The sequence below is a fragment of the Falco peregrinus genome, chromosome 5, assembly GCF_023634155.1.
Source record: "Falco peregrinus isolate bFalPer1 chromosome 5, bFalPer1.pri, whole genome shotgun sequence".
NCBI classification, from domain to species: domain Eukaryota; kingdom Metazoa; phylum Chordata; class Aves; order Falconiformes; family Falconidae; genus Falco; species Falco peregrinus.
This window is the reverse complement of record NC_073725.1, coordinates 71,780,538-71,801,055: the sequence shown is the minus strand read 5'-3', so window position 1 is coordinate 71,801,055 and position 20,518 is coordinate 71,780,538. Positions and strand designations below refer to the sequence as shown.

General features: G+C 42.9%; 2 protein-coding genes and 1 long non-coding RNA gene across 9 annotated transcripts in view; 2 read left to right on the top strand and 1 right to left on the bottom strand.

Annotated features, from left to right (window-relative positions):
- The window catches only part of LOC114014044 (uncharacterized), a 70,020-nt gene extending 63,488 nt beyond the window's left edge, over positions 1 to 6,532 (top strand). The window contains exons 2-3 of the long non-coding RNA XR_003557385.2: positions 1,010 to 1,151; positions 2,651 to 6,532. This is a non-coding gene — a long non-coding RNA (uncharacterized LOC114014044). The remainder of the gene's footprint in view (positions 1 to 1,009; positions 1,152 to 2,650) is intronic.
- Positions 6,533 to 6,756: 224 nt separating this feature from the next.
- Positions 6,757 to 15,449, top strand: SNN (stannin). Of its 4 annotated transcripts, XM_055806570.1 has the most exons (4): positions 6,861 to 6,912; positions 7,432 to 7,688; positions 8,750 to 8,794; positions 13,917 to 15,449. In XM_055806570.1, the coding sequence occupies exon 4, from the start codon at positions 13,993 to 13,995 to the stop codon at positions 14,251 to 14,253; it is 261 nt and encodes an 86-aa protein (XP_055662545.1). In that variant the 5' UTR covers positions 6,861 to 6,912; positions 7,432 to 7,688; positions 8,750 to 8,794; positions 13,917 to 13,992; the 3' UTR covers positions 14,254 to 15,449. The 4 variants fall into 4 exon arrangements, with proteins under 4 accessions (XP_055662543.1, XP_055662545.1, XP_055662542.1 ...); XM_055806568.1 differs by lacking the exon at positions 8,750 to 8,794 and having other exon boundaries at positions 6,757 to 6,884; positions 7,435 to 7,688; XM_055806567.1 differs by lacking the exon at positions 8,750 to 8,794 and having other exon boundaries at positions 6,868 to 6,912.
- Positions 8,806 to 20,518, bottom strand: part of TXNDC11 (thioredoxin domain containing 11) — a 42,262-nt gene continuing 30,549 nt past the window's right edge. For 3 of the 4 annotated variants that reach the window (XM_055806565.1, XM_027796255.2, XM_027796259.2), the window contains one exon: positions 16,020 to 17,237. In XM_055806565.1, coding sequence (XP_055662540.1) covers positions 16,610 to 17,237 — 628 coding nt within the window. In that variant the 3' untranslated portion in view covers positions 16,020 to 16,609. Of the gene's footprint in view, positions 9,810 to 16,019; positions 17,238 to 20,518 lie in introns of those variants that run through there. The other variant, XM_055806566.1, reaches the window with a different exon arrangement.

The following is a 20,518-nucleotide window of genomic DNA, read 5'->3' as shown; positions in this document are numbered from 1 at the left end:
ATTTACACTGAACTTTTGACATATACCACTTAACCTGCATTTCTCAAAAGATTTATAAAAACAAAATTCCCTAAAAGCTGAGTCAACAAGACAACCAGGTCACTAGAGAAAAAGCTGTTCTGCTCCTTGCCCACAGATTATAGGCCTGGATCACAGGCGCTCACAGCACCCCTCTTCTTGAACTTTGGAGAGAGTTGGCACTGCTCAAATAAGCATCTTAGCTGATGAAACAAGGATGTAAAATTTTACTTGCAAAACAGCCAAAAGCACAAATGTATGCTTCTTGTGCACTGCTCGCTATGCAGGGTTAACACCTTAAATTACTTTGTCTTCAAACTCCCTGTCCCCCAAGGATTTGCGTATGTTTGCAACTACAGTACTCTGCCCAGATTCACACCTTGAACTCTGGTACCCTTGCAGCTTTCTGGCCTTCTTCAGGAGACATGGTGACCAGTGCACCATCTACCACAGCTAACTTCCACTTAATACCCTGTAAGTGCCTAAACTGGCCACAGAATACTACCAATAATTATAATGTAGCAAAAGTAATGCACTCTGACATTTAGGATTTAACACAGTATAATGCAGTTACTGCAGAGCAGAATCAGTTCAGATTATGTCCAGCTGCAGATTTTCAGTAGGAGAGTACACCTAATCCTAAAAAGGAGATAAAAATATCTTTACTTGAGACATAAAACAATGGAAGTAAAAGGAAGAGGGGAGATCATAGATAGGTTAAGCTGCAGGGATGCAAAGAAGAATTAAGACCTTTGCACAAATAGCATCAGAACAGCTTATGGCTCAGCTTCTAGTATAGTGAGTAATTGCTGGTATTTAGGAAATTAATCTGAAGATCTTAATTGGAACTAAAACAATTACTCATAATCAGACTATTATATATAATAGTCTTTCCTACTAATAAATAAAATAGCTACTTCAAGTATTAAATATTGCCTATGTTAAATGTTCTGATTGTTCTGATGCAATATTCCTGTCCTCTGTTTCCTAGGTTGTGGGTTGCCTTCCAGGATCCCAGAGGAGTAAACAACGGCATCCAGGCAAAATTTACCGGGAAACTTGCAGAAAAAAGTGGTAACCAGAGTTATCAAGGGACTAGATGGAGCTGTCTGAATTGATTTGTCAATTTGGGTGTAGGTTCCTAGACAATTTCCACCTTCCTTGTTTGCATCACTCAAAAAACATTTTGTCTCTAAATCACCTCTAACTTCTCTAACAACATCAAGCAGCTGTAATCATTAAGTGCAGTAACAAGTGTTTTAATTAGATTTCTATTCTTCATAGGTACCAGTCATATAGTGATTTCTGGTTTTCAGTAAAGGCTGAGACTTCCAGTTTGAACTGTTTACTGTGATTCAGTTTCAGGAGTGCCCCTGAAAATCAAAGCAAAATAAGGCAAGTTGGCACAAATGTTGAGATAACGAGGGATTTCTTTTCCTCTTGGCTGTAGTAGGGAAGGCTTAAACTCAGCTTCATCTGGAGAGATGTTCCACCGCAAAGGAGTCACATTAAATGTAATACATAGGTGTAAACTATGATTTGCATGGGTGCACTTACACTGTTTCAGGAAGTGCTTGCTGTAAAAAGCAGAACTATGGTGATAAAATCTAGTAAGACTGTCAAGAAGTTATGAAAGATTTGACTACCCAGCCTCAAAACAATATCACTCCAATATGAATTTCTAGCTCCATATGAATGTAGCTCGAGTACACCATGAAGCACATGGACCAAATAGCTGCTTCTACTCTGTATGCTGAAAAGGTAAAAAATGTGTTCTAAACAGGCAAAGTAGCAATCTAGACAGATTTTAATTGGGTTTCCCCAGCTAACATATTCAGTACATGTCTTGAAGACCAGACAAGAAATAAGGCCCAAGTAAGGGAAGCAGTAAACAAGGAGAGAGCTAAAAACCTGGTAGATGTTCAAAACCATTGTTTGTTTATTTGATCAAATGTGCTTATACTGGTAAACTTGAGAGAGAAAAACTTCGGTTCCAGTGTATAGGATGGGGTATTTACCTGGCTGTACCTCCAAAACTGGCCAAGGTCTTATTATTAAGAAGACCCACATATATACACTAGGACTTCTTTACAATTGGATTTTGGAATACCTGGAAGAAAGAAGAAGATACTTTGTAAAATGTGGGGGTCCATAGTCTAGAGGCTGTGAACTCTTAGGGTCAGCTATCTTTTCAGCACTGCTCTCCCTGTGCTGCTCTTTCTCTTCTGGATTCACTTATGAAAGTGAATCTGTTGTTTCCTTTCTTCTTCCTCTTTTCACTCATAAAAATAAAACTTGGCACCTTCTTTATAATGGGTAAGTGAAAATGCGGAAAAATGTGACCACAGCTTCAGTTTGTTGTCTTTTTTTGAAAAAACAGAGGGAATTTTCTTTAGGTTTTTTAAGACATTTGGGTATTACTTATAAAATTTTCCTAGGGAAGTCTGTTGTGGTCTGGAGAACTGGAAGTGTAATATTAAAAATAAATCAATAAACAAAAATGAAGCAGAGAAAATGAAAATGAAAGAGATTTAGTAGCCAAATAATTTTGGTTGTGTTAATACTGTAATTATTTGATTTGGACGAATGGGTACTTTTTTAAACCTATATACCTGCTTCTCTTCTGGAAAAGGTGGGGACAGGAGGAACACAAGGAAGTTCTTCAAGAAGATTCCCTGGGAAACCTCTATACAGAAAAGGAAGAACAAAATGCCTGAAGTTCAGAAGTACTGTAAGCCTCTGCAAGCTTTAAAGAGAAAGGAATTAATAGATTAAAATTTGGCCCAAATCACCAAGAAGAAAAAACCAGGAAAAAAAAGTATTTTGATTTCTTAGGGGGGGAGGGGTGTCACATTTACTGATTTTATAATCCTAATATATCCACCATGATGTTAATATTATCTAGGGAAAGAAAAGTAATGTCCTTTCTCTTTACATATTTCCATACTATGCTATAGTAGTTCATGCAGTCAGCTCTTCCCAAAAGTAGCTCAATCACCCCATTTATCAGGAAATGTTCCTTCATAAAAAACAGAAAAAAACCCAACAACCAAACACACTCTTAATGGTTAGCAAACAGTCGGTTTTTAAGACAATTTTTTTAATTTTGGTCCCTGCTCCTCTGGAGTATCTGCAGGCTATGAGGGAGGCTAAGCTCTGGATGATCTAGTAGTATCCATTTTTGCAGTTCTTCAGTTTCATACTAAGAAACTAGTCAGGAGCTGACTGCAGACTGTTTGTCCAACAAAAAACAAAGTTTGCTTTGCCAAAGTAAAAGCATATTCTGGGCTACAGTACTGATGACAGAAAAATAAGAGCGTGCTAGTCATCAAGAAGGGGAAAAGGCTACTGCATGCAGGAAGATAAAGTATGTGGTCTTTTTCCATGGATAAGAAAAAGAACTAAAATTTTGGCTCTGCCTCCAGTCTTGTTGCATAAATCTTTATGGTAAAGTGTAATTAAAGGAAATGCTCAACAACTCTACCAAATGTAGTTTCCAAATGTATACCAAAGAATCTATTTTTCGGAGTAACACAGTTACCTACAGTGCCAAACAAACACTGTTCCTGCAAAGCAAAGTTTATTACACTAACCAGATCTTTCAGCTAGAAAACTGTCACCTCTCATGTCTACTGCAGACGGTTCCTCCAGCCTAATTACAAAACAACATTTGATTTCATGACAACATCTATGGTGTTGTGTGTAAAATAACATGTTTTAAAATAACTGTTGGATCCAAAGTAATAACATGGAAGGATGGGAAGCTGTCTGTATACACCCAGACACACTGAGCGAGCCTGAGATGGTGGCACTATTACCAGATGCCTTTTCTCAGTAGGCTTCATAACTCTGGCATAAAGCTTTATACACAACTGCTGCAGAAAGGAAATGCCTTGTACCTTGCTCATCAGCCTTCAGATACAAAACCAGCTTCCAAAGCATGGGACAAAGATGTTTCAACACAGCAAGACACAATACATTTCTCTTTTTGTGTATTTTGAAGCAGTAGAAACAAATAGGCGACAGCTGTGTTGCAGTAAAATAAAGATGAGACTTCACTGTGTTAATATGACATATAGCACTGGTTTGACCTTTCTAATGATTGTATGTGTATTTACATATAAAAGCTCCTCTTTCAAGACAGAAGGAAGACATGCAAGCAGAAACATTTCTTGTCCCAAGTTAGGTTCTATGCAAAAAAAAAAAAAAAAAAAAAAAAAAAAAAAGGCTTCAGCCTTCAGAAGCCTGAAGCTAAGCTTATGCTCAGATAGGTTTTAAACAATCCTTTTCTCCTGGCCTGGATCCACAGGCTGTCAGCATGAAGTACCACTTACAGCACTAATCAGAATAAGATAATTCATCATTGCTATTACTGCTGTCACATAAGAACTGTCATTTGAGGGTTTTCTTTTAAATAGGTAAGGTGGGTATTCCTGAAGGAATTGCATTCATGCTTTCTGTACAAAAGGGCATGACCCTTCTCACTGAAGTGGATTAGGGCACTCATATACAGTGGAGTCTATATCTATGGTTATGTAAGTAAAACAGGCATTGCCTTCTGTTGCAGCACAAAAAAACTAGTAGGCTACAACAAGGCTTTTACCATCCCATACCAAGTTAACTTCAATAAATAGCTCCCAGCCACCAATCCCCCACAAGGTTTCTAAGGTTCATCTACTGTCCAAGATATTTTTTCAGGCCAGTCCCTCTGCTGCATCCTTCTTCTTGTCTCTCCTACATCCAGAGCGCAGGCAGGTGGGCACTCACTCCTTCTTCCAGATCTCTCTTCACTGACTGCTCCTCTTCCATACCCCTTACAGCTATTTAACTACTTAGCAGGAACCAGCCACAGCTGCACCTTATCCACATCAGCCAACCCACCGCCGCTGCAGCCAGCCCACAGCTGTATATTGTTAATTAACCCAGCTTCATTCCTCTATAGCCTTCAAGATTCAAATATCTAAATGGGATGCAGATATCTTATTAAAGTGCTAACCAAAAGGCTACCTCTGCATCTGCTCACTTGACAGATAAGTTACTGCTATGGCCAATGGTGCTTTCCCAGACAACCCAGACCATTAGTTACTAGCAACAAAAGTGCCACAGTATCAGCGCTTGCTCTTCCTTTCAAAGAAGATTCTGAACTTTTAAGAATGCGTTTAGTAGTACTTTATCACCTCTTCTATAATGGTCGATGCATAAAACAATAGAAACTGATGCTGTGGCTACACTCATTAGATCCAAAGCTTAAATAAAACATTAATTTTACATTAAACAACGACTTTTCTAAAATGTTCTAAACTGGCTGTGGTATCAGGTATTCTATGCCACCAGTGCTTACACAGAGCCAAGTCCTTTCCCACTCCTCACCCCACCCCACCAGTGAATAGATTGGGGGGCACAGGAAACTGGGAGAGGACACAGCCAGGACAGCTGACCCCAGCTGACTAAAGGGATATCCTGTACAGTACGATGTCATGATCGGCATGTAAAGCTGGGGGAAGAAGGAGGGAAAGGGGGGACATTTGGAGCGATGGCATTTGTCTCCCAAGTAACTGTTACATGTCGTGGAGCCCTGCTGCCCTGGGGATGGCTGAACACCCATGGGAAGTGGTGAATGAATTCCTTGTTTTGCTTTGATTGCATGTGCAGCTTTTGCTTTGCCTATTAAACTGCCCTTACCTCAACCTGTGAGTTTTCTCACTTTACTCTTCCAATTCTCTCCCCCTTCCCACTGTAGGGGGAGTGAAGAAGTGGCTGTGTGGGGCTGCATTGCTGGCCGGAGTGAAACCACTGCGATGATATAAACCAGCATCTGTATCATAAACCAGGTGTTTAGATAAAGTCATGGTGACTTCGGAACTTGATCTTCTGTCACAGTCTATCCTCTTACAGCACCTTTTGCCAGAAACCTCTTAAGACTTTAGATGAACCTCAGACAAGCTGGGATCTGTGTTACTAGCAACTGAAGCAGGTGCGAGGAGTTGCAGTACTGCGTCACCTTCCCACTCAGGACCGGCTTCGGCGGGAAGAGGCAATTCCCTCACGCATTTACAGTTACTGACCGCCACCGGGTGAATGACTAAATGTAACGGACACGCTGGGGCGGGATCACGCGGGAAAGTTCAAGCAGACATCACTGAGGGCCAGGGAGACCCGTCACGCCGCCTGCACCGACCCCCGGCGGGGGGATGGCCCGGCCCGGCCGCCCGCTCGCCTCACCCGGCACCACGGGGGCTCCGGGGCGGCTCGGCAGCCCCGCCACACTCCGCACGGAGGGCGGCGAAAGGACCTCCTGCGGGCCGCAGCGGTGGCTGCGGGGTTTTCCCCCGCGGGGGCTGGCAGAGGGGGCGCTGGGGCCGCGGCAGAGATGTGCGGCGCCCTCAGCCCGGCGCGGGGGTGGCTGCGGGGCTGCCCGGTGCAGCGCCTTCCCGCCCGCCCGCGGCTCCCCCGCGCCCTCGCCTCACCGCCGGGCAGCGCCACGGCGGCGGCGGGAAGGTGGCGCGCCCCCTTGGGGGAGTCCTTTACCTCAGCGTCGCCTTCCTCGGCCCCCCCGGCCTCGCTCCCCGCCGGGGCGGCCGCCCACCGCCGCTGTCATGGGAAGCGAGGGCGACAAGCGGGAGGGCGGGAAGCGCGGGGGGGGGGGCGGGAGCGCGGGAGGCGGGAGCGAGGGAGGGAGGCGGGAGGCAAGGACGGAGGGAGGAGGGAGGAGGGGGGGCAGGAGGGCCGCGCCGCCGCCCCGGCCGTCAGCTGTTGCTGGCTGGGCCCTGCGCGCCGGGAGCCGATTGGCCGCCGCGCGGCACCGCCCGGCCCCGATATAAGGCGGCGCGGGCGGGGAAAGAGCTGTCGCGCCTGCGGTGGTGTCGGTGGTGCTGCGGCGGCGGGCGTTTCGGTGTAAGGACGAATGGTGGGTGGGCGGGCGGGCGCCGTGCGGAGCCTGAGAGCTGGGGGGAGGGGGGCTGCGAGCGGGCGCGGAGGGTCGTGCTGGGGTGGGTCGCGCTGGAGCGGCGGTGGGGCCGCCTGTGCCACCCCGGGCCCGCCCCGCCCCTTCGCCGGCGCCGCCGCGGCCGAGCCGCTCTTTGTGTCTGCGGCGGCGGCTGCGCTCCGGCCCCGCCTCGCTGCCGGGCGGCGCTGGGGCTCCGGCGGCGGGCCCGGCCTGGGGCTCGGCCCGCTCGCCCGGCGCGGCCGCCGCGCTGCAGTCATAAGGCGATGCCTCACGGCTTGTCAGCGGCATCGGAGCGGGCGTGGGCCGGGCCCGCCGCGCTGCCCTTAGCTGGGGCCGAGCCTGGGGCGAGGGGCGGCTCCGCTCCTCCTGCGCCCGGGCTGGGCGCCGCTGCGGGCGTCTGGCCGCGGGCGCTGCCTTTGAACGGACCTGAGGAGCTCGGCACAACTTGAGCTTCTTGCCTTGGTTAGCAGGTGGGTGAGGGGCAGCGGATCGCCCCAGGCCGTCCCGGCCAGGAGCTGGTGGTCCCGTCCTCGTGTAACTCCGGGAAGCCAGGAGCAAGAGGGACTCGCTCGGGATGCAGAGCGTCGGGGGACTGATGTGATCCGTCGCCACAGGGGAGGCCTGCCAGATGAAATCCAAAAGCAGTGTGACCTTCGCTTTTCTAGTAAGGTGATCGTGAAGTCGAGTGTGGACCCCTGGCCGGGCCTCTGACCCACTGCCCCAGGTACGTGCCAGGCGTCTGAGGGCTGCAGCCGGGCGGAACAGCAGCTTGAATACCAGAAATGTGCGGCTGCTATCGAGCTGCTGTTCGACAAAGCCCTACCTTGAATGTATAAATAGAAAAAAACTTTTTTATTGGCGAATTGATGTTGCTAGCTCAGCAATTTTTTTACTATGTCAAGAATTAAGCTTTGCCACAGGATATATGCAGCATGTTCCTTCTGGCAACTGAATGTCAGACGTGACCATGTTATCTTACCAGGGCAGATCTCTGGCGGCTCCATGTAGATGAAATACTGACAGGTACACATCTAGAGTATGACATATGCTTTGCCAGCTATGCAGTTGCCTCTGAACAGGGTCTTAACACTAGTTTCTAGTTCTGCATAAAGTGGCTGACATGCCTGATGGCCAGTGACAACGTAAACCTCTTCCATTTGCTGTGCTGCTGAAGAGGTCTGCCTGCTCTTGAAATTGTGTTGCTGTGTCCAGGAAACTTCCCGGACTGCTGCTCTCCCCTCTTTTCTGTAAAACATTAACTGCTGTGTGGTTTTAGCTTGGTGTGAAGCTTTAAAAGTGATTCTTGATTAAGTGTAAGGTGCTGCTACACCTCGTGGAAACGAACTGCTGTTCCAGTCAGTGCTGTCAGGTATCAGTTTTCATTCGAGTGTTTCTAAGTTATTTGAATGCTAAGCTGTCTATAACTAATTAGCCACAGAAAAGCCTTTTTTTTTAGCTGCCTTCCCTGCTCTTTTATTCCTCATTACAAGTACAATAAGGGTTGGGAGGAGAAGATGACTTGCATTGGAGGCTTCTACTAAACAGCTCCCTGCTTCTAAAATAGCCTCTGGCTAAGCCCCAGTTTGTGCAAAGTAACTTGGCTTTATCAGAAAGAGGTGGTATTAACTGGAGTTTAATTAAGAGTAACAGTGACCCCACTTTTTTTGGAAATGGTGAAGCCTGAGCACTCCTGTATTATAAAGGCCTAACTCCCGATGGCTGGGTAGTCTGGGTGCTGTACATGCTTGTGTGCCAATGGCAGAATTACAGCTGTGTTTTTTGCAGAGATTTTTCCTCTCATCTTTCCTTGGCAATAAGGATGCTCGTGTGGTGAGTATGCAGCAATCCTTAAAAGTGACCTTACTGGCACATAGAGGGGAAAAGCATTTCTTAAAATTAGTAGCATGTCGTGCAAAGTGCTGTTACTTTGTTTCTTAAAGGTTTTAACATGGAAGCTTAATACTTGCACCTTAAATGTAACTGCTCAAGGACTTGGGTGTGTTTGGGTAACTACATGTTTTTTGAAGCATGTTCCTATAGCTTTGGCTTCTGTGGTAGCAGTATTTCTTTTCAGAAACAGCATGCAGTCATTAATGATAGCAAACTTAGCAGCAGAATGCCTGTCATCATGAAAAACTCAGTTTAGAAACTAACACCAGCCTCGCAGAATGCCTGTCATCATGAAAAACTCAGTTTAGAAACTAACACCAGCCTCGCATAGAATTTATCCCCTTGCAGGCTTCTGCAATTTAAACTGTCTTTTCTGTTTGTCCTTTACTTAGAGCTTCTGAATTGGATAATAAAATGTCATGAAATTATGTTCTGAGTAGAAGTTGGTATTAGGCAAAAAAGAAGAGGAGTTATTTATGGAAAAATGTTTTATAGCTGATGTTTTCACTGTTTGATTGCTCTAAGAACTGAGAGAGGCTATTTGCAGTTCCCACCAGTGAATCTGACTAATCTTTCTAATGAGTAAATATCCTTAGACGCTTTGATAGCAAGTGTGATGGGAAGGGGTATAGCACTAGAAGCGCCACCAAGTATACATGGATGGTGGGATGGTGTCAGCAATCTTTTTGAAGATCAGGAATTTGCAGCTTTTAATATTCTACAGTACAAGACATGAAGTTGGTGCTGTTCCTGGTACGCTTGTGGGCTTTTTTAGCTCAGGTATGCTTTAACAGAAAAAAAAGTCTGAAAACTACTTGTAATTTCCATTAGATCAATTTAAAGAGGATCTACAGAATGCTGTATTTCTCCCATCGAGAAACGGATTCTGAAGACAGCTTAATCTTTATTTCAATTGGTTGCTGGTGGGAAGAGCAGTGAGGTTGGAGTTCTGCATCTAGAAAACAACACAGAAACTAAAGGTAGTTCTTACTAGTATAGTTAAAACATGTAAATGTACTGTGCTAAGGATAGAATTAAGACTGCAAGAGAGCTTTAGCTCTAGGTGTACAGTGACCTGAAGCCAGAACAGCATGAGCTAGCAACACTGTAGCTTTCAGTAGCAGAACACTGGAACTATCCAAAGCTAATAAAATAATAGTGCTATTGTCCTGGTTACTATCATGCACTGATAGCTAGTTGCTTGTGCCACTTTAAATACATACAGATGCCAAATACCTGACTTTATATAGGGTGCTGGCTCCAGACTCCTTGAGAGGGAAGAAGAGGATATGTGTCTGCAGGAGAAATTATTTCTACATCTAGCTTTATCTCATTGAGAAGTAGAGTTGAAGTGCTTTGAGAAAGTGACCTTGAATTTTTATCTACTTGTCCTTTTCCTATAAGGTGAATGTCCATGGAATAATCCTTCCAAAGATATGTAGGCTTGTTTTCTCCTACAGTTCTTAGCATTAAGTATGGTGTGGTGCAAAGATGTGAGGAGCTTTCAAAATAGAAGCCGGAAAGTGCTTCTTGATGCAACTTCAATCCCTTTCTGTGCTTAGAGAAAGGGAATTTACAGGGCAGTACACACAGATTACTGTGCTTTTTTTTGTCCCAGAGATCAAACTGATGCAGATCCCTTGAATTTTTAATTGAATCAAAAAAGCGTTCAGAATTGTAAAGGTGAAAACCTATAGCTTTGGCCAAGAATGATCTTTAAGAGGAATCTGTAAGCTTCTGTCTTGCACTCGGATTTGGACTGGAAATTGTTTAATAAGGGTAAATTGGTCTCATGCATCCTGGAGGTCCTAGTTGTCAGTCTCTAACACTTTCTACTTTGCCATATCAAAGCAAAATCACTTGAGACACAAGAGAGACTAACCCAGCTAGAAGTAACTTTCTAGTGAAGCATGCATGTATAATACCCTGCCTCAAGGACAGGTCCTGCAACTTTCTGTTCTGTGTATATCTACTACTGTTAACATCTCCATTGTCTTAAAGAGCTGTTCAGTTAGTTGGTGATAATGAATACAAATGAAACCTTAGACTGGAAGGATGAGTCTGATAATGTTCTTAATTGTGTGTAAGGTTAGGAGAATACCTCTGCAAGAGTAGATGATCTCCCAGGTAAGTCTGTCCTCTTGTAAAGGATTCATATGCATTTATTCTAGAAGGAGCTGTCATGACTAAGCTGAGTTGACTTGCTAGAGCAGAGGATAAAAAAGCAAAGCTGTCATACCCAAAGTAATCAGCATGTTCTTCCTGGCCAGCTCTGCACCTTGAAAGTCTCTACTTATGCTCCTGACTGGCATCTGTTGTAGAACTTCATATATTCTAGAAGCATCAGCTGTGTGGGAGCTGCCAGTGACTGGTCACCCACTCACGGAGTGCATATGGGGCCTGCAAGGTTCTTCCCAGTGCCTGCTGAGAAACAAGGCTAATGGATTCATGGGCCTGGCCTTTGTGTAGTTTAATGTCAGGATTTTTCCAAAAAGTGGCAGTTCGGGTTGAATTGCCTCACAGCTTCAAGCATAAGCAGTAGTGTTAAACAGAAGTGTCCAAGAACAGCAGACAAGAATTAAGGAAGTACTATGGAGGCCTTCATACAAGGACATGTAGCTCCTTTGTTACCTGAACCTAACATCTAGCTCTTGCTTTCAAACTTGTTTCTCAAGACTGCTGGTGAAGGTTGGTGCCTTGCTAGCTATTATGCTGAGGCCCTTTTGCGTAAAGATCCTGGTGATAAGAGGACTGTGACATGCAGTTTCATACCTTGAACAGCTGATGCAGTCTGCTCACTTGAAGTCTGGCAGAGGGGCAGCATTTGCAATACTAATTTCCAGTTTTAAAAGCCATTTTCTAGGCGATGGTAACTGTTTAGTTCTAATGTAAGGTTATGTGCTACACCAAACTGCTGTAGAGAAACAGTGCTAGTAGGTTGTCATTGCTGCTAGCAGTTGTGCAAGCTGCAGAACAGGGCTTAATGTGAACATGCAGTGCCTGCCTGAGAAGCAAGGTAAACCATCTTTTATGCTGATGCTGTACTGTTGTGGCTTGATCAAAGAGTGCTGCAGTTCAGACATGCCCTGAGGAAAATGAACTACATGAAAGTCACTCTTAATCACCCTCAGCTGATTGCCCTGTGTTGAATAAGCATTGCAGAACCAAGATGGTAATGACAAACATCATATGCCTCTCTGGCTGCAGTGGGAACATAGCTGTGCTGAGGGTGTGATTAGTTTTGTTTTTCTTACTTGGGCAAAATTGGGTCTGCAGGACTTGGTTGTGTTGGGTATGCTATAAGCTGTTGGCTGTAGCTTACAGGGCTGGAAATGTAGCCAGAAGTGCGTGCAAGTTAGCTCTGTGACACTGGACCTGAATGACACCTGTGCTGACCTTCTCTCTAGTGGATGTGTCCTTGCTGAAATGGCTATGCGACAGTGTGTGGGGGTCTGCCATTTCATGAGATGTCAGGAAATAAACTTGGGTCTCCAGCTTGAGTTCTGTCAGGCAGAGGTACCGCACTGTAATTGCCTTGACTCTTTCATGTTGAAATGCTGGTGAGAATTGAAAGTACAGTAGAGAACACTCACAATAACATAATAGTTCTGACTCAGACTGACTTCTGAGGGGTTTGTCTGATGCTGCTATTGCAGCTGAGACTGCAACAAGGATGGTGAGGAAGAGCCTTTCCTGGAAATGTGTGTGGCCCTCCATAGACGGGTGCTTGCAGCAGCCAGAAGATACTCCTGTTATTCTGTTGCTGGTCAGTGGCTACGTGTCGGGTGAAATGCAGATGTTGCAGCACATGCAGCTGACCTTCAAACCACTAGGGACTGTATCTGTTATACCTGAAATCGTAGCACTGAGCGCTAACCTGATCCCTACAGCAGTACAGAATTAGTTCCTGGGTAGGGCTGGCTCTGGTCAAGACTTCAGTGAGTTTGACTTGTTGAAGAGTAAGGGTAAGTTGGAAAGAAAGGGTAATGAATGACTTGCTGTGTCTTATGTCCCAGCTGAAGTGGAGGAAGGTAAAACTAACAAAGTTGTAAACAGTAACTTTGAAATTTAAGGTAAGGCCGACATGACCCCTTTAAATAGTGCTGTGAATTTGGAAGTGGCAGTAGCAAAGGACATTCCCTCTACTTTTTTGTCCTGCCAAAACTGCAGCAGACTAAGGAAGTCTTGAAGCTCTTCTTGTCTCCTAGTTTCTTGCCTGCTGCCTCTGTTCCAATTTCAGCTGCAGTCGTAATGCACTACCTTTCCTTTGTGGTTTGAAAGCCAAGAGGAGCAGAAGTGTAAAATAGCAATTTTCTCCTTGTGTTTTGTTAACTCTTCAATAAATCTAGCTCTACCTGCTTCTTATGAAAAATCCATATAAAGCAACATCTGTTGTTTTTACCAGCTCAATGAACAACCCATTAATTACCTAGTAGTCACCCCTTCTAAACAGAGCGGTGTTACGGACAGGCTTATAGGAATGCATTAGCATTGCAATTACCTCTGCAGTTAGCTTACCAATCCTAGAACTATGAGTATGTAAGAAGGATGTTTGTAAATTAAACTTTAAAAAGGGCCAGACTTCTAAACCCCAGATATACTGTTTCTGTAGGATTCCTTTAGGAAAACTAAAGGTAGCTGAACTGCTACCTTCTTGTGGATGTGAGAGTTCATTCATGATTTAGCATTTCTATTAAATAGTCTTAAATATCTGCACTAAACTGTAACTTCCATACAGTGTGTATGTATCTTGTCTCACCTCCTGTCTCCTAGTAAAAATTGTTACCTCTTAGCAGGCTGACCATGAGCTATTTTGACAAGCATGTCAAGAGCTGAAATAAGTTTAGCTTTCATTTGTGTTAATTTGATCTAGAAACCTGCATCTTTGAAAGCAGTTTGAAGAAATAGCTTAAAATGTGTAAAAATGGTATGAGTGTGAGAAGCTCAAAGCACAATGCAAGAGGGTCATGTGCTGTGGTGAAGGATACCAACGATGAATGTAATGATGCTGAATATGGTGAAACTGCACCACTTCATTAAGTGTCTGGTTTTTCCACTGCAGGAGTCTGAAGATGCAGCAAGCCTTGTAGTGAGGACAAAATTTCCTTAAAGAAGTCAGACAACCTGAAATACTGACCATGTCTATGGATCATAGCCCCACCACTGGAGTGGTGACTGTTATTGTTATTTTGATTGCTATAGCGGCTCTTGGTGCCTTGATACTGGGCTGCTGGTGTTACCTGCGTCTGCAGAGGATCAGCCAGTCTGAAGATGAGGAAAGCATTGTGGGTGAAGGAGAAACCAAAGAGCCCTTTCTTCTGGTGCAGTACTCTGCTAAAGGACCTTGTGTAGAGAGGAAAGCTAAGCTAACTCCAAATGGCACAGAAGTACATAGCTAACCTGGAGCAACAGATGTATATGGACTATGCTTATGATATGTGTAACCAACAGAAGAATCTCTATACTGTGAAGAACCTGGTCACAGGCATGCTACTCATCAGAAAACACCTTGATGAGGATTAAATAAGCTGCAACTGCATGCACTGAGAAGTTGCACTTTGGATCAACTGTGTATCCTAATTCCTCTATGACAGGAGCTGACTCACCTGGCATAATGTCCATTGCTGGCAGTGGACACAGGGATATACTGGTGTGAAGAGACTACTAACATTTTTTGTTACTTGAATGTTTAGCTGAGCCTATTTTGATGGAGCTACTACTGTAATGTGAACTACTTTACAACTGTGAACTGTAAATAGGCTGCCAGAAGCTTTTTGCTTTGTGTTCCACAGCATATGGGAATAATATGATGCAACTGTGTATAACCCATAAGAGGACTTCTGAATCGCAACTGTAGATGAGGTTCCAGACCTTCAAAACCAAATCTGCAGTTAAAGCTTGCTTTGGCTACTAACTTGAGTGTACAGCCATCAAGTCAGACCTCCTACTCTTAACAGTTTATTGGACTGATGCAGAATACTTCTGAAAAGAAGGTATAAGCCTTCAGTATTGCTGAGGGAGGAAACAAAGGAGCTACAAGAAAGGAAGTGATTTCCTTTAGTTGCAGCTATGTGGATTAAGCTTTTGGCTGCTAAAACGGTTCTCTATGTAGCTACTGCAAGGAAACTGCCGTTTTGATGGATTCCAACCTGGGAACTAATGATGGATACTGAACCCTCAAGGATGGTCCAGAAGGTTTCCAGGACTTTGAAGTGGCAGTAGAGCAGGCTGTTCTCTTCTGTAGGTCTGCATGCTGAAACTGCAGAAGTGGTTACTTATTAAAACTGATTAAGTGCAACTAGTATGATTATTTTTTTTCCTAGAACCCCCTGTTTGGGTATTTAAGAGTTAGGGTATATGTTAACAGCCTGTTGTAAAAAGGCATTTTAGTCTACAGACAAACCGTAAACTATAGAATTCAGTTAATGTATCTTATAGATAATGCTCTTGATTTAACTGTTACTACTACAAGATAAGTTTCAGTCTTTCCTACAAAAACACATGTTGATAGGGGCAAGGGAGATTGCTGGTCAGTTTGTAGTTCTTGGCTAGCAATGGTGAAAGCCTTCCAAATGAGGACATACCTTCCATTTCCTGATCTATGTTATAGTTTAGCTATAGGCACTGTAAAAAGATGTGTTAAATGGGGAGTCCTGTACCTCACAAGGTTTGGGGAGAGCAGGAACAACACTGAGCCACCAGTGGCAGCTTACTGTAAATCTGTTTCCTGAGTTAAGCTACAAATAATGAAGTCCAAGTTCTTCAGCTCTATAGGAAGCATTAGACTTGCTTCTTGTCCCTGTATATATGGATTAACTAAGTAACATAGGCCTAGTAAGCTTGCTTGAGAATTCATACCTATATGCAAGACAGTAATGGCCTAGACAAAAAGTCCTGTCCCCTTCTTCTACAGTAAGATGTTGACTTGCATTTTTAGTGCTATGCTTTTTCTTTAATTGAAGGGTATAATCAGAAGCAAAACTAATGCTGTTAGTAGCAAAAAGCTCCTGCCTATTGAGTACAACATGGGGTACAGCTGATAGAGGGCTGTCCTTAGCCTGGCACATGACTTTAAGATACTAGTCTCATGAGACTTGCATGGATAGCCAGATCCACACACTTCAACTGCTATATTCAGACTTCTTACAAATCAAGGAGAAAAGGATTAATATAGTAAGACTTTCTTTAGTTTTCAGTAGAGAACAGTTCACACATGGCTCTTGCAGGTTTCAAGACAGTCAGATACCTTGTATACAAAGTGATATGATGTGCTGAAGTTCTAGAACAGAATAGTTGTAGCAAGATGACTTTGTCCATTCAAGTTCACTGATTACACAGATGAAGTATGTCTATTTGAATTCAGCAAAGAGAATGCAGTGTAAAGGGCAAACTTCAGAAACTACGGAAAAGTACAAGTCAAAGGTCTTAACTTCTCTCCTAGTAGCTGTAAGAGAAAGCCAGTGAAAAATAAACTGGTCCTTAGAGATGCTTGCATCACACTGCTGCCCCTAAAAATCAGCATCTTTAATTTAAATGGATAGGTGTTTGCAAGTTAGTGCAATAGTAAAGTGCAGAAAGTGTTTTCCATTATCCTCTTCTCTTTAGATGTGGGTAAGTTCAAGTATACAAAAATATTCCATTTGATTTTTGTTTTTCTAGATCACATGGGGGAAGAAGTCTTTATTTACAATGAATTTCAATAAAATTTGCATAAATACCTACCCAATACTGCATCATTTGACTTTGTGTAAGCAATCATTCTGTCCTGTTTCCATTACTGTGCTGTGTCTCTATGATATCAATATTGTCAGTCCTTTTTTCCTCTAATGTGGCAGTAGCTGTTGAAATTGATATATCATTAGCTTCAGAAAGCGTTTGCTCTGTCTGAAGTGGTTCTTTAATTTCATCTTTGTTTTGTAGCTTTCCTTCCCTTGCTGCCACCAGGATTCTCAGTAAAGTGTTTTCTTTAAGGAGATTTTCTGATGCATCAGCCAATTCTTGAAGCTTTTCAGCCATTTCTAATAACTCTTGATTCTTCTGGTTGTATGTGGCCTGTAACTGCTTACTGTGGAGCTGCAGAGTCTTGTGCTGCTTTTCCAGTGTGTGTTTTTGCTGCTGTAGTCTGTGTTCCTCTCTCCTAGCTTCAGAAAGCTGTGTTTCAAGCTGCTCATGGGCCTGATGAAGGGCACTAATTTCTGATCTTAACTTCTGAATTTCTCTCTCTAAGTGGGAGATGTGTCCTTGCTGTAGAACTGTCTCCTTATGTAGGCATTCTTTGGTACAGGGCTCTGATAAAGAAAAACTTGAGTGATGTAAAATAAATTTAAGGAGATTGGGAAGGTTAACTGAAAAGTCTTCAGGGAACTTCACACTTTGTTCCTTCCTAGAAAGACATAAGTTCATATTAAAACAGATAAGTAAGCAATGATAATCTTATTTAAGCATCTGCTGTTCAACTCTAACTTGGTATCCTTGCTTTTTTTGTTTTTTACTTTTGTGGTTTTTTTTTAATCAAGAATGGTTAACATAGAAGTTAAGGGAAACCTATAATAAAGGTGGAACACAGAGTATTTTCTTTTGAAGAACTATTTTACCCGTATTCCAGTCTGGGTGCTGTAAGAAACTCTGCACTGGATTGGTATTTGTCTGAGACCGAAGTTTTCCATCAAATTCCAGGAAACAAGTTTTACTCCATCCCTATTATGGGTTATGAGCTTGAAGTACACATAGCATCATTGTTGGGCAGGCAGGTGTGATCAGAGCATACTGATATTAAATATTCTCCTTCAGCTTATTAACTAATGTTGTGTTGCTAATTCTACATACATTGTTAGATGTTAAATCCAGATGTATAGAGCTATCAGGTAGGAATTTACTATTTTGAGCCTGTATGTTATCCTGGAATAAGTAGCTTAATGTGTTCCAACATCAGAAGGGTATTGTAAGGAACAGAGGAGAGTTTGCTTTTAAACGGCTAAGCAGTCGCTTTAGTCAGATGCAAGGCCCTTTTTGCTGTCAAAACCTCCAAATGTTTTTACTTGTTCCTCTGCTTTGTTCTTATGCCAAAGTGATCAAGGAAGCAAATCAAACAAGTTAAGTGTTTTTAATTCTGAAGCTCATTATACAGGTGTGAATGCTAAATGCAGCATATGAAAAGGTAGGCCCACTGCTTTCTCCAGCACCATAAACTGTTACTCTTAACCTGACAAGAGGCCAAGCTGCCTCAAGAATGGAATTTCTTCCTCAAGACTACTAACCACCAAAAGACACCTGCAACCTCCAGCTGTGTCACATGTTAAAATTATTGCCCCTTTTTGACCATGTGCATACTTCTATCACAAAACCCAGGAGGCTAAACTGTCCTCTGAGGATCAGACAGGAACTAAAGCTTAACCTTCTCTTTCTGAACCAGTACCATCTTTGACTTCTCACTCAGCGTGTTTCAGTAAAACATGAGTTTGCTGCCTACTGCAGTAGAGCCACTTACTCCAGTATGTTTAACTGGGAAGCTTGCTAATAGTTTGTCACTGTATCATCTTCAGCCTTTGCCAGTCAGAAGCATATTCTCACTTTCATTAAGGAGCTATCAAAACTGATAAGAAAAGCTTAGTTTATTTCCCCTTGGCTGCCAAATTCATAACCAGGTTTATATGCAGGTATGTAGCATGCATTCAGCCATTGGTTAATTACGCAAGTCAGGAAAAGGACACAGGACAAATCCAAACAAAAGTTATTCCAAAGAAAGCCAGATTCAAGTTTAATGCCTTAGTTTACTGCTGCTCCTGTACCAACACATACTATGGGCAACTCCTATGTCCCCTCAATACGTGACTATGTTTCTAAATTGCTTATACTGTGCATCTGGAACAGAGGAGTTATTCAGTGACCAATTACAGCTGCCTCAAAAAATGCTTTCTGTGAAATTAACTCATTAGCATGAGAGATATAAACCTGTGCTAATTTCATTTACTGAGAACTACTTACTGTATTTCAGGTAGAAGACAGATGCCATATTTTATGAATAATTTAAGAACTCCAGCCAGATGAGACTCCTGTTCATCAAAATTAAGCTATTTCTGGAAGCATAAGCAACACAGTTTTTCCTCCCCTGCAGACTTCTGGTGATCTATCAAGTTACTTTTGTAATTACCATCAGCACTTTCTCAGCTGACAATCAGCTCACATACAATTTTAATGAATCATTACATCATTTAGGAAAAAAAAAAAAAAAAAAAGTCTATACTAAGCCAAAACTGACTCATTATACATTGGCAATATCTTACTACATCATCATACATTCTTATTGATCGAAAACACAGTATGTATCAGAAAAGCTAAAAGGCTATTTAAAACAAAAATCAGGAAGTATTAACAGCATGTAGTGAAAAGAATCTGAGAACAGAGTTAATCTGCAAAAACTGTCCTATACGGCAAATGATAAGGAGCTGCACAGAAAGCCTTAATATGCGGCACCTTTATATCCAAAATTAATACAGGACTACTCTAGTAGTGCTACTGATACTACAAATACTATCAAAACCTAATTTTCTTCATTACCTAGATGCAGCAAAATATAAAACAGACTGGAAAGAAAAAGCAGGAGACAAAACAATGCCTAAAGGTAAGGTACCTTTATGAAACCAGTTAGAACATTACAAAACCAATCTTAATAAAACTATAAAGTCTGTCACTCCAGAGACAGTCTGTCTAGAGCTGCTTTATAAAACAGAATAAGGCAGGATAAGTACCTATGAAGAGAAATAGGGTACACCAGACTTTGTAGTAACAGAGGGAAGATAGTAAATTGTTTCACTGCTCTAAAACCTGCTTGAGCTATGCTTTAAAATAAAATAAATAAAAAGTTTCCTTAAGTTCTCTATGACACTCACTCTGTCTGGTTCTGCAAACTAGATCCTTCTTCAAAAGGGGGAGAGGAAGTACCTTAAGTTTCCAAAGAGCATGTTAAGGCTCATTGACTCTAACAGTAGTCTTAGAACTGTAGCCGCAACAATATCTGGAAATCAGTTTCTAACTTCTTCCAGCCCTAAAATTAATCACGTTAGAATTTGAATGGTTGTTAACGTGGTTAGATCTATTCGATCTTCAGCTTATGCCACTTAACCTAATGGAGTAGAAGACAACAGAATACTACAACTACTTGTCTCAACTGTCAACAGCACCTCATGAAACACACGTGGCTCATCTCAAAATCAAGACTACTCATCTTTAAACCAGCAGTCTGCCACTCCAGCCAGCCAGAACTAATGGACTGTGCAAATGAGAAAGACTGAACACTGGAAAATGTGCAAAACCGAGACCCAGTGAGAACTGCTGAACTTGACAGGTAACTGGACCAGGGTATTGGCACTGAAGACTGCAGATTTTGCTAAGCAGCATATGCAGGTAACATTGCCATTACGTAGACAGGTACACACCTTGGAACGCCTCTAGCTGAGTTCCTGCTCAATTAACCTAAGGAACAGTGAAGGACTGGAAGCGAGCTGGAGGAATGTGGCAGAGGGAGCCTGAGCTGAGGCTGATTAGCAAGGCTTACTGTACAATGTGGGGGAGATGATGAGTTGGAAGTTGGGGTGACTCAGAACTGATATAGATGAAACTATTTCTGTACTGAAATAAAACATCAATTTGGAGTTGCAAAACTTA